At 32.4% G+C, this 13752-nt stretch overlaps 1 protein-coding gene across 4 annotated transcripts; it reads right to left on the bottom strand.

Annotated features, from left to right (window-relative positions):
- Positions 1-4114: 4114 nt before the first annotated feature.
- LOC129290593 (cytochrome P450 704C1-like) lies at positions 4115-8371 on the bottom strand. Of its 4 annotated transcripts, none has more exons than XM_054927399.1 (6): positions 7965-8371; positions 6884-7099; positions 6507-6794; positions 5830-6150; positions 5406-5609; positions 4115-4451 (listed from the first exon to the last, which is right to left on the bottom strand). In XM_054927399.1, exons 1-6 carry the CDS (start codon positions 8271-8273, stop codon positions 4422-4424), a joined length of 1368 nt encoding a protein of 455 aa, XP_054783374.1. In that variant the 5' UTR covers positions 8274-8371; the 3' UTR covers positions 4115-4421. The 4 variants fall into 4 exon arrangements, with proteins under 4 accessions (XP_054783374.1, XP_054783373.1, XP_054783375.1 ...); XM_054927398.1 differs by having other exon boundaries at positions 4115-4515; XM_054927400.1 differs by having other exon boundaries at positions 4322-4493.
- Positions 8372-13752: the final 5381 nt, after the last annotated feature.

Here is a 13752-nt window from a genome sequence, read left to right on the forward strand (position 1 = left end):
TGATTCTGCAGCCCGATAGAATTATACATAAATAAAGTCCAATGTATTCTAAATTCATTCTGTAGCCCCAAACTTCTTATACGCAAATATATATTTTTTTTTGTGAAAAGACTCATTTACCCGTCGTTTTAAAAAATAACATCGATCGCAAACTTTATATAATGAATGAATATGGTGCCAGAAACATAGGCCAGGGGGTGCAACATTTTTATAATTAATAATTTAAAAATAATTTTTTTAAATAAAGCATGTACATACATTGCAATTGTATCCTGCATGACTTTATATTCTAGAATTGTTGAACAATAATCTCATTATTGATGCTAAGGAAAAATATATTTTTTAATATAAATCACTAAACAATTATTCATCAATAAATCTCTCATACAATTCTGCAACTAATTTTTCACAAAGTTTATAATAGAATAGGCTCTTTCTTTTTTGCTGTGGCAACTAGTAATATTATTACTAACTTCAAGAGAATACAAACTAAGAGATAAACTATATATCTTCTTGTTTTCACTAATTTTTTTGTAGGATTACTAATTCCTTTTAATGATGCAAATTTAGTATTGCTTCACATATCATGCAATAAAACTCACATGAATAAAACTTGATAAATTCAATTAACCTTTCCTTACCAAAAGTTGAGAATGAATTTGTTGGATTCAAACAAAACATGCAAAGGAGCAATTGTGTATTTGTTTGAATGAAACAATCATTTAATTCTTAAAGTTGCATATTCACAACAGTATAAAATAATTTAACTCAATAAAGATGATCAACTGAGATTGCTTGAGATTTACTTCCACAATGCAATCTCCCTTTAGACAAAAAAAAAAAAAAGCATCTTCCATGTTAGAACTATTAATGACATGCTTATTGTAAAATAAAGTAACTTCTTCCAAAAGAAACTCCCATCCACTATTCCTCAAAGTTTATTGTCACTCTTTTGTGATGTTTACTAAGTTTATTACGTTGATAATATCTTGATCCTTCATTTGCAATGCCTATGACAACTCATGTGAAATACCTAAGATATTTTTCATTAAATGTAGGGTAAATGCAAAATAAAAAAAATCCTCCAACAAGCATAAAATACCATTGGTTTCCTCTCTTTGACCTGCATTTGATCCAAATTCTTTTATAATTTCAAGAATATCAATTATAGCAAAAAATGTCAATTTCAAGGTAAACAATTGTGCATAATGTGAGCTCCAATGAGTATACCACTTCTTTTAAAACCAATTTCTTTATTTAAGCCTTGTCCATTAGAAATTTCACCTATGTCCAATGCCTTTCTAACATTTTTTATTTATTTTTCACGAAACAAATCACGTCATACACAAGATCCCCAAACAACATTTATTACAGTATTCACTAAATTGAAAAGAGAGGCAACTTGAATATGATTTTTTTTTTTTCAAACGCAAGTAATGTAAACTATAGCTGAGGAGCAAAGCAATGCATATAAAATACAAACAAATTCTCCCTCATGATTAAACTTTTGAGATCACTAAATTTACCTTGCATATTACTAGAACCATTATAACCATGTCCATGTATTCTTGATATATTTAGCCCAAAGTTGCGTAACAATTCATGAACTTTTATTTTTAATGATAGAGCAATAGTCTCCTTAACATATACTATGCTCAGATGATGTTCAACAAGACATTCATTTTTATCAACATAATGCAAAGCAACAACCATTTGCTCCTTATTTGATACATTTTGTGACTCATCAACAATAATGACAAATAGTCCATCTCCAAGATTACAAATAATAGCATTAGTGGTTTCAATTGCAACAGCCGTAATAATATTTGTTTGAATTTCATGAGAAGTCAATCGGCTATTTTCAGGAGCACTTTCCAAAATAACTTGATTGATTGATTCATTATGGTCAGTGAAAAACCTAATAAGTTCACAAAATTACTAATCCTTACTTTAACAAAAAGTAGAGACAATTGATTGATGCATTCAAATGTCTTTAATATAAGTCACGAACTTGTTTAGATTGCTTAAAAATTGCAACTTCAATACATTGATTTTGATTCATTAAATCTTGATACTTTTTCCAAGCAATATCATGAGCACATTTAGAACCTTCAAAATGGGATGTGAGCTTTCCGTTTTTTTTTTATTCCAATTTGTAAATCCTTTGTCCCAAATACTCACTACCTAATTGCTTTCCATGGTCAAGCCTAAAAAGGTAATAACATAAGTAAAACACAACATCTTTTTTAATACTATACTCTAACCAATTGCCTAATTCTTTAAAGCAAGAAAGACAAAATCTTTTCATAGAATTTTGAATTTTTCTTTAAAAAAAATTATGTTGAGCAAATTGACATGATCTTTTTTGCAAATATGCTCTATGTACTTATCTTGGACATTAGGATGAGAAGATGAAATTCTAATTTTTTTTTCTAAATCTAATGGCAAATCTTTTAAATTAATTTCATTTTGTTAGTGTTGTTGTTGGCTATTTGATTCACAAGCTCTTGATGAAAATTGTCCTTCATTCTATGGTAATTTCCTTTCTTAAAAATCTCTCCATTTTCTCTTTAATACCTAGAAACTTTCAAATTACTAAACAAAAAAAAAATTCTAAGAGTATTTAAGCATTAAAAAAGATAACACAAATAACATGTGGTATATTGATTTTATTTAGTAATTTATCAAAAAGGGGACCACAACAAAGAAGGGACTACACATTCATATAATCAGATTCAATGGTGGAAGATTCCAAGCCCAAAACAAAAGACAAAACTAAATATTATAAATATTTTTTTATTTTAAAATGAAAGATGACAAAGTACTAAAATAAGAATGGCAGCGTTCAATCAGTGAAAGTTCTTTCTTTATCTCCTCTTTCTAATTCTTTATCTCCCTCTCTCTCTCTTGACTCTTCCATTAGCAGTTTAGCAGCGTAAGTGGTCGGTGGGTTGGCTTGTTGGGTGTTCAGCTTCAACAGTTCTTTTTCTTTCCCACGGTGAGGTACTGAACGGCAGATGCAGAACGAACAGCGACTTCGCTCTCTCTCTCTCTCTCTCACACCCTTCTATTAGTTATCATGAGGTTAGTTTTTTCTCTTAATCCTAAAAAGATTATAATATTAGTTTATCTTATAATAAATTTATTTTTAATAAAAATAAAATTAGTGTTTGGGTTTAATGAATTTAAACCTTTGGATTTAATTTTTTTGGGCTTTAGCTGAATATATTTAAAAATATTTTTAAAATCCCAATATCTTTAAAGTTAGGTAAAATGGTGTCAAATATTTAAACTAAACGTGTACAATATAGTGAAACATATGAACCCTCATAAGGCTGCATTTGCCCCCTGACCTGTGCACAATGCTGCCCCTAGTGGTTAATATCTGGACCTTATTATATTTTTTATATATATTCTATTATTTATACACCTGAGAAAATATATTATTAACTAAATCAGATAAGCTTTATATAATGAACGGATATTAAATTGTTAATATATAGATCTTATCTTATTAATATACGAACATCTTATTATATATATAATTAAAAAATTTATATATTTTAAATGAGGGATAAATGAATATTTTTACAAAAAAAAAATATTTACATGTAACACCTTTGACCCTCTAAAATCAATTTAAAATATATTAGATCTTAGATTCCAATTTCTTCGATGGACCCCTTAAGTACGATTCGCCCTTTTTCGTTTTCTATTTTCCTTTCGAAAATCGGCTTTTTGCTTTGTCCCTCCCAATTTCGAGTTTTGCGGGAAAATCTCTCTTTCAACTTGAGAAATGGGGGCCATCATTATGGACTTGACCTATTAGGATCTAGGCATGGCACATTCTATCCTATGCACATGCAGAGATTATTTTCTTGAAAAAAATCAAATCAAAGCCTTTATGTAATTTTCTGAGCCCTTTGTCATTATTCTGTTCTTAAATACATGAGAGGCCACCTTATATTACTCTTGACTTGACGGATACCTGAACAAAACAAATAATAATAATAATAATAAACAAAAGGCAAATTAACACTTGACTTTTATATCTATCTATATACACCAATACCATATACAAGATCAACGCTTCAACACTCAAGAATGCATCGCATGAACACAACTAACAACATTATTCATACATGAATATATCACATTGTATAGTTTATGCTGTTTTATGAACTAATGTGTTGAGAGATGCACATATTTTGTTATAAGCACACCTGACAAGATTGTTCATTGTATATATAACCAACCTTACTTAATAGAATAAGATTTTACAGTAACTGTTGTTGGAGAGTTTATACTGTTTCAGAAACTCATCCGCTAATAGATGTGTCTGTGGAAGGCTCGGACATGGAGACCTCCATCAATGTGAAGATTTATCATCGTCTTGTAAGTCACAACTTTGTTATCATCATTCAATTCAAAGCGGAAACAGCCAACGAGTACTGCAGAGAATATCTTCATCTGTCTATAAGCAAACTCTTTTCCTAGACAAATTCGTGGACCCGCCTTCACGTCATCCCAGATTCAATTTTTTAAGTTCTTTTTGGAGAAAATAAATAATAAATATTTACTCCAGAATTATTTCAAATTTATTGATTGTCTTTAAAGCAATATAAACGACCGTATCAAGTAGAATCAAACTTCTTTAAAGCAATAGTCTTAATTTATTATAAAATTTTTCAACACACACAACAATGGCTATGCAGATCAAATGCACGTGGAACATACTTTTTATTGTCCTACGATTAGAAGGCTTTTTTATTTTTCTTAGAAAATCTGAATATACTTTTTATTTACAAATGTTCTCATTGAGTGACTTCAAAATTTACTAAATTTAATAAGGTCGCTATTATTTTATAAACTAATGCATGTTTAAATCAAAATGAATTTATTTTGAGAAAATAACTCTCGGGTCTCACACAAGCAATATAAATACAGAAAAGTCTTATTAAATCACAAAATAACTTTGAAGTCACACGTCCTTTTCTCAAGTTATTAATTTGTCATATTGAAATTTTCAATTATTAAAAGCTTGTTGTTGTTGTTGTTATTGAAATTTTCAATTATTGTTAGATAATTGTTAATTAGTGGTGAAGTTGTTCAGTTGACAACTAAACAAAAATAATTAACAAATATTCAAGAATAATTGATAACTTGAATAAAAGATATGGCAATTCAAAGAAATTTTATTCCACGAGACCTTTTTGTATTTAGATTGCTTGTGTGATACACCTGAGAGTGATTTTCCCATTTATTTTTAGCCTAATTTTCATTGTGATAGACGGTGGTGTGATTTATCCCTTTTTTTTTTTTAAAAAAAAAAAAAAGCAATTTCAGAGGACAAGTTTAATTAAAGGTAAGAAAGCAATGTCAAATTCCACAAACGCAAATCTAACCTGAAAAGCTGTAAACTTGAAAGGGCTCTCTGGCATGAAAACGTTATTCTCATCAAGCCATCTCTCTGGTCTGTATTCCTCTGCATCATCTCCCCATATAAATTTCATCCGACCCATTGCATAAGGTTGGTATGCTACAGTATCTCCTTTGTTCACACTATATCCATCTGGCAATGTATCATCTGAAAAACACATCTTTGCGTCCTGCATCCAAAAAAACAAAAGTTTTGAGGGGAATAAACGAGAATATAAGAAAGAAATCATTATTTAAATGGGTTAAATGACAATTTGGCACTTATACTATTAAGTCTAGGAGTGTCTAAGACCCTAAACTCATTTTTGGTATAATGTTTCCCTTCCATACTCACAGAATCTTTTAAAAGTTCTGTAACATAAATGAGACGCATCTTCTAAAAAGCCTTACCACTGGAACTGCAGGATACAGTCTGAGAGTTTCAGTAATTGCTGCATGGAGATAATTCATCTTTTCAAGAGCTTCATCTGTCAGGCTTAAAACAAACTCTGTGGGGCTACTCATTTCTTTTCTATTTGTTACTTCTTTCACTTCTTTTGCAACTTTTTCTTGTACAGCAGGATGCTTGCATAGCACATAAATGAACCAAGCAAGTGTAGCAGCTGAAGTGTCTTTGCCAGCAATAACAAAGTTGAGAATTATATCTCTTAAGTATGTTGTTTCAAATTCATCTGTCTGCAGAAACCTCGAGAGAATGTCTCCTCTTTTGTTCTGCATAATTCATGCCAAAAAAAAAAAAAAATGTATGCAGCATATGAACTTCTTGGTCAAAAACATTACAATACTGGTTATCAAAAAACAACATTACAAGATTATAATAAAATTATTCATGAACCATCACTGATTAGCTTTAACCTGAAGTCATCCATAACATGGTTTCATAACCTCTTAACCCAAGTAGTCATGAGTTTGATCCTTATCAACTTATCATCTTAATAATTAACATTAAACCTCAGCACAGTATATGACAAGATGATTCTTTGCCTGCACTTTGAGCTTGATGGGCTTTCATGTGAGGGTGTGTCAGGAGAACAAACAACACAACTTGCAAGTAGTAGTAGACTTACAGCAGAATCCTTTGTTGTCTGCAACTGCTGAATTCTGGATTTAATTAGCTTGAATACAAAATCATTTAAAATTTTAGTATTCTTTCTTAAGCAGGCCTCTGAACCAATATTCAGAAATTTCTTTAATCTCCAGAACACATCAACATAACGGAAGAGGGTTGTTGCACTTGAAGTATCAAAAGCATCGGCAAACTTGCTCCCTTCTTCATTTGAAGCACACATGCTGCCTAGTTCAGTTCCAAATGCAACTTGGAATATTGAATCCAGAGTTGATTTCATAAGTAGGTCCTGTAAAAGTTATCAGAATATTTTAACATGTAAACCCCCAGTAGAGGAAGATACTGTGATAGTATATTTAAGAGAATAGATTTGCCCACCTGAATTTCCAATATCTGATTACAAGTTGCAGCCTCGGACACTTTATTTGCTAGTTTTGCTGCATTTTTCCTGAAAATTTCAATACTATACTCTTTCAGCATTCTTGTTGAGAATTCATGGCTTGATATTTTCCTCTGTTGGCGCCATTTTTCACCATCAACGGCGAAAATCCCATCACCGAGCAAGTCCTTCAATTTGTTGTAGTTGTACGGTCCCTGCGCAAAATCTTCAAGCAATAAAGTTGATGCCATCAAGCCAGACTTATCCACCTGAACTGATAATAAACTTTCACTCTTAATTTTTTTTTTTTTCAAAACAAAATAGTTTTATCCCATTAACGCCTACCAGCCAGCTTTGTCCTCCTTATAATAAGTTCTAGAAATATCTGTTTAACCTCATTTCAGCCATTCTCCAGATAACTACTTTGCCAATGGAAAAGCAAGTTTTATATGTGATGACCACAGGCCGAGCATCTGTCTCCAAAAATTCATGCACACGTAGGGATTTTGAAGAGACACTGGCATGCTCTGTCTCAATGGATTTGTATCCTAATGGCATGTAAGCTTCCGGAGGTCACGGGTTTAATCCCACTTATAACCTCAGGCTAATAGTGCCTGTACCTCTGATTTGGGAAAGAAAAAAAGAAGAAGAAGAAGCTGCCGGAAAGTTCAGCTATGTTCTGTCTCAATGCCCTCCAAACAGTCATTCCGATTGATTTTATCCCTTCACTATTCATGCTGTGATATGGAGAGATATTAAGTGAGATCATTTTAGAAAAGTTTGCACAATTTTGATATCAGCAATTTGTTTCACAACTATAATTTTTCGAATCATTTGGAAAATTTTAGCCCTAGGACGAATGAATTTGAAGAGTCTATAGGAAGACAGTGGGCCTCACCTAGAAGCCGTGCAAGTATTTTGATGAGACAAAACTATTTGCAGGCGTTTTTATTCAAAATAACGATTCGATCGAAACTACTGATAATTAAAACTACTCAATCTTAGCATCAGAAACGCAAATGTACGTCTATCTACGAATCCCAGAAGTAAAACCCGAAGCGAATTTCTATTTACAATTACCTTTCCGAAATTGTCGAAATTGGTTTTCAGAATGTACTCGACATTGAGTGGGTCAGAAGTGTAAATCTCATTCCCAAAAGGGCTTAGCAACCTGTAGGTCCTGTACTTGCCAGCGAGATCAGTCATGTAATGGTGGAGCCTGTTGAAGTTGAGAAGCTGGTTGAAGATGGTACCCGCAACAGGATGGTACTTCTTCTTCCTTTGGTTTTTGTTCAATCGTCTGGAGAGAAAATGGAGCGCCAAGAGGGTTGAGATTACAGAGAAGGCTGTGAAGAAATAAGGGCATGACAGAAAGTCCATGGTTGTCATGGCGATCGAATTGACGAAGAAGAAGCAAAACAAGGTAGTCAACAGTTCCTTACGCTTGAGTGTGATACGACTTACGAGATAATAAGTGCTCGTTTGGTTCAAAGAATAAAAGGGAATGTAATGAAATGTAATAACATGTAATGTAATGTAATGATAATTATAGGGCATTTGTTTGGTATGATATTAGGGAGGGAATGATGAGATAAAATTTATTTTTGACAATTAATTAAATATAATTATAACAAAAAAGACCAAAATATCCTTTTGAACAAAGAAATCGCCTCTTCCTTTTCCGCCATCGTCCATCACCCTTCTTTCATCAACAATGATAAAAATCATTCATCTGATCAAAAAATTTGCTGAGCTTGGTATGTACATTTTAAGCGAAGAAGAAACAAAAACACCAATCAAATCTTTCCATCCCTTATTTGCAAATTATGAGGTTAATTTTCACAAACACAGTAAGGAAGGAGATGACCATAATCAATTAATAGCAGAGAATAAAAATGGAGTTTGGGCTTAGATCTAGTGACGAAGCAGCAAACAATGAAGGTCGTGAGTAGTGAGCTGGGGTCAAAGGAGGAAGGGGGAGCTGAGTTGAATAGATTCGATAGTGAGCACAGTTTCGTGACTTAAAGGTTGCTGTCAGCGAGATTGAGAATGCAGCACACAACAAAGGTGAACAAGATTGAGGAGAAGGATGGTGCGTGGCTGCTGATAACGAGAAAAAGGTTGCTTGCCAACTTTGAGGATGGAGGCGAAGTTGAGGGTAGCTGTCAACAAAGAAGGGAGGACGTTGAAGATGAGGGTATAAATGCCAAAAGGAGGTGGGAATGAGGATTACATAGGTTTTATAACGTAATCCTCATTCATGCGTTTATGGGAATCAGGAAAGCGTAATCCCCGTTACATTACAAGAGTCCAACCAAACACCATGAATCATTACAATGCATCAGGATTACCTGTAATGCTGATGCACGGAATTGAACCAAACGGACTATAAGAATTTCAACAAGTCGACTTTGTATCTAATTTTGTGTCAACTGACTTTCACTCCAGTTGGATGAGAAGCGCCAAATAGAGAGCAGGCACTTACAGACAGAGCGACTGATGAGCCCACACATATTGATAAGTGTTTCATTGTGCAGATCTCATTTCACGTGATAGCCATGTGTACTTACCAAGTTTGTTTCATTTGTACTTAAATTTCAAGCCTTGGGCTTGGCTTTTCATTCGGGAAACAAAAAAAAAAAAAAACAAACAAAAAACTTTCACTCCCCGTTGACCAGGGCCATTTCCTTGTATGGAATATCTTTAAAATATTATTTTTAATTTTTTTAAAAGAGTTGTTTTATGTTATAAAAAAGGCATAAATTTTATGAAATCTATATAATGTAATTATAGCATAATATAAAAAAAATATTAATAACAACATTTATGATTTATTAAGGGAGAATTTCAGTTAAGGTTCAGGGAAGAGATTTAATTTCAGGTGGGTCAAAAAACATTCTAAAATTTCAATTCAGTCCATGGAAGAAAAGTCAAAAGAATTTCGACAGTAAAAAGATCAAAATACCTTTCACGTGTAATGCAAGATCACTAGTTATTAATTTTTTTATTGCACTTGTTAATTTATCAATATCACTTGTAAATTGCATCAATTTGTCAAACAATCAGTAACATTAGTTGTTAATTTGCTAACTTTACTTATTAATTTACTAATATCAGTTATAAATTACAAGACCTGTTAGTAATTTATAATTGATGTTAGTAAATTACAAAACTTGTCAATAATTTACAAATGATATTAGTAAATTAATAAGTAAAGTTAGTAATTTAACAACTAATGTTACTATTTATGATTGAAAAACTGATGTCAAGTCTTATATAATTATTGATATATTAACTCATAAATTTGCAACTTATATTTGTAAATTAACAAGTAGAATAAGATAATTAATAACTAGTAATTTTGCATAACAGGTTAAGGGTCTTTTGGTCTTTTCATCATCAAAATTCTTTTGATTTTTATCCCCTGAATTGAACTAAAATTTCAGATTGTTTTTAGACCCACCTAAAATAAAGTCTCTTCCCTAGTCCGTAATTAAAATTCTCCCATTTATTAAAGGATTAAAGTACAAATTTGCCCTAGACATTTTCAAAAAAGAGTAATGGTTATCCTAAAGTATTTAAAGGTGCAATTTCACCTCAACGTTTTTCAAAAGTGAACAATTTTGCCTTGCCATTACATAAGGCCCACATTAACTGTTAAGTTTATTGTTTGACCATTATACTGAAATCTGGCATGCCATATCAATTGCCATATTAGATTTGAATATTTTAAAATTAAAAAAATAGAAAAAATGAAACACTCTCAGTATCCATGATCTTATTTCATAATCAAACCCAATCTCTATTCCTCTACCTTCTTCAATAAAAAATCATGGTAAGAATGAAAATCATCAAACTAAACTAATAGCTAGAAATGATATAATCTCTCTCTATTTCATAAGAGCACGGTTTTCTCTCTCCATTTTGTGGGAGGTAACTATGACAGTTTCTTCATCGACGAGTGATAATTAGTTATGTTGCCAGTTGCCAAAGATGATAAGTGTGTCCTTCGCTACCCACTTTGTTGGAGGTTAGCTAAAATAGAAGGTTCTATTTTTATTTCTTGCAAAATAAAGCTATGCAAGGGTTTTATGTGTGAGGCTTGTTTGTTGTGGCATTTTCTTGCTTGATCTTTGTTCTTATTTCTAATTGCATTTCTTGATTGGCTAATGATGGGTGAAAGATTTAGTGTAGAAAAGGGTTTGGGAGGAATGCTGACTATTGATTTTAAGAATAATAGTACTAATGTTAGGGTTTATGGAGGTGGAACTTTGATTGGAAAAATTATTGTAATGAAAGAGTTAAATCAAATTATCGTCAAGAATATGATTTGAAAGGGTTGGGGGTTGGCTGAAGATATGAGTATTGTGGATTATGAAGACAATATCTATGTCTTTCAGTTTGAGAAAATAGAAGATCATGATCTTGTATTACATGGTAAGACCGTGATCAATTGTAAGATGCATGCTTAATGTTCAGAAGTGGCGTAAGTAGATGGTTATTGAGGAATTTACATTTCATTTGTGTCCATTTTGGATTCAATTTCATAATATTATGCTGGAAGTATTTAAAAGCAATAATGCGAGACATATTTGTAATGTGGTGAGGGAGGTTATGATTCTGGAAGATCTGCTTGCTAAAGATAGATTACATTGAAGTTATCTTCATGTAAGGGTATTGGTGAATTTAAAGAAGGCCTTGGTTGTAAGGGTTTAGGTATCCAGACTTGATCATTCTAAAACATGGTGTAATGTGAAGATTGAAAGGCTGCAGAATTTTTATTATTATTATGGGTTAATTGGGTATGACAATAGAACATGTCGTCAAGTGAGGGTTATATCTAAGGTAGATTGTAGGAAGCTATTGTATGGTTTATGGGTTGGTACTGTTGCTGTTCGTAATAATTTTAGGAGTCTTATTTTTTGTGATCTAAGGTGGGAAGAAGTAAGGCTTTATAACAAATTGCGTCATAAGAAGGCTTCCTTAAAGTTAGAAAATGTAAGGGGTGTGAGTGACTACAATAGTAGATGCTTCTATAGATGTTGAAACTAGGCTGGAGAAGGAGGTGTCTATTAAGGAAGCAAAAGGAAAGGGGTTGTGTAGGAGAATCTTAATGAAGCATCATGTAGCTTTTCAAAAGTTGCTTTAGAAGGATAGGTGGTGAATGAGGAAACTTTTGTCTTAGGATGGTATTGAGATTGAGGAAGTAATAGGTGATGTTCTGAAGGTGTAACATCTGAGAAAATTTGATCATGATTTGTTAACCTAATAAGTGTGATTAGTAAGTTAATGAGATTTGTGGCGAGAGGGACCTAATTAGTGTAATTAATTGTGATTTTAGCTTTAGAAGTGAGTCCGAATCAATGGCAGGCCACCCAAGCATGGAAAGAGAAAGCAAAGTGAAAGAATGCCCTCTGTGTCACATGTTATAGAGTGTGGTCAATTTGTTGTGACGCACAAAGGCAGATTTGAATGCAACGAATCTCTCTATGCCATGTACCACGGTAGAGGGTTGTCTGCATCATGGCGCACGGCTAAAATCCTGATTAAATCAATTCATCTCTGTGTACAAAATCAAAAGAGAGGAGAAGAGAAAATAAAGTGCACAACTAAAGCTCTACTAGGACACATACATTGGGACCCTTGAGAATAGTTTGAAGCTTCTAAACACCCAAGATAAGTAAACTATGCTCTTATCTTCCTTTCCCTCCTATATTTATGAAGATTTGAGTTAAGGTGTGAGTTAGAAGTTAATTTTTGGTTCATAAGAGTTATGGGTCTAAACCTATTAGTTAAAACGGATATAAGTGGGAGTTATTTATGGTAGATAAATTATACCTTAATGGTTTTATCAGGAGTTTGTTGGGATAGAGATATTAATATGCAAAAATTGCTATTAATGAGGTAGTTGGGAGAGTTTAATATTCATTATTAGTGGTTTAATGACTTATTAGTGGTAATGTGAGTCAATGAAACCTAGTAAACCCATTAGGTACGAATAGATAATGATTTATAAGATTGATAGAATAGATATGTGGAGTTCGGTATTAGTAAATCCTCAAATATGAGATAATGATAGTATCCTTATGTTATGAATGTAATAAGGTTAAATTTGACATCATTCAAGCTTGTGAGAAGCTTTGAAAGTATTTTGTGTGAGAAGTAACCTTTGATCTCTAAAAAATTTAAGTTATTGAGGGAAACCTAACTTTTATAGTTGAATATCTATTGGTTATTGATTAAAATGGATTGATTTGGATTATGATTTATATTTCAAATTATAGATATAATTTTGGAAAATGATGAACTTGTGAATGGTTTACTAAATAAAAACCTTTTCATGCCACCCATTTATGATTTATGAATTTAATTATGGCATGTTATGTTAGGTGGAAAACTGTGATATGTAATGTGTCAAGCATGTGAAGTACTTGAGTGTGAGTATGTGAGTTTATATGCCATGAATTGATTGTTTGAAATGCATATTTTGTGTAAAATGTGCATAGTATGATCATTGGCAAGAGTTCACTTAGGAAAAGGAGTATATTGATTTAAATCCATGTGGTACGAGCAATGATCGTTGGAATTAAAAAATTGCCTTAATACCGATTGTTGGAATCAAAAGGTAGCCCATGTCTTATGGTTGATTCGGGACTGTCCCACTTGTTATATGAAAGACTCGAATCTAACTAGTTTTCATTGGTTCAAGAAGACGCTGGATTAGGGGTATGACATCCTATGGTTGTTAGTATTGGAAGAAACCATATTACACAAGTGAGCGAGTTAACCCTAGCCTAGTAACTCCTCACAAGTGAAAGGCTAGCATGTGATAGCCACCAGTTTCATGTCGGAGGTAACAAAAGGGTAT

This window comes from Prosopis cineraria, unplaced genomic scaffold (genome assembly GCF_029017545.1).
Source record: "Prosopis cineraria cultivar Desert tree isolate PC_DT_omini unplaced genomic scaffold, ASM2901754v1 PC13, whole genome shotgun sequence".
Taxonomy (NCBI): Eukaryota; Viridiplantae; Streptophyta; class Magnoliopsida; order Fabales; family Fabaceae; genus Prosopis; species Prosopis cineraria.

Excerpts from the sequence above, each read along its gene's own strand:
- LOC129290593 (XM_054927398.1), bottom strand. The coding sequence starts at position 8,273 with ATGACAACCATGGACTTTCTGTCATGCCCTTATTTCTTCACAGCCTTC. Across the intron at positions 7,100-7,964 it reads ATTTCGACAATTTCGGAAAG|GGACCGTACAACTACAACAA; the intron begins GTAATTGTAAAT and ends GATTTTGCGCAG. Across the intron at positions 6,795-6,883 it reads ATCAGATATTGGAAATTCAG|GACCTACTTATGAAATCAAC; the intron begins GTGGGCAAATCT and ends TAACTTTTACAG.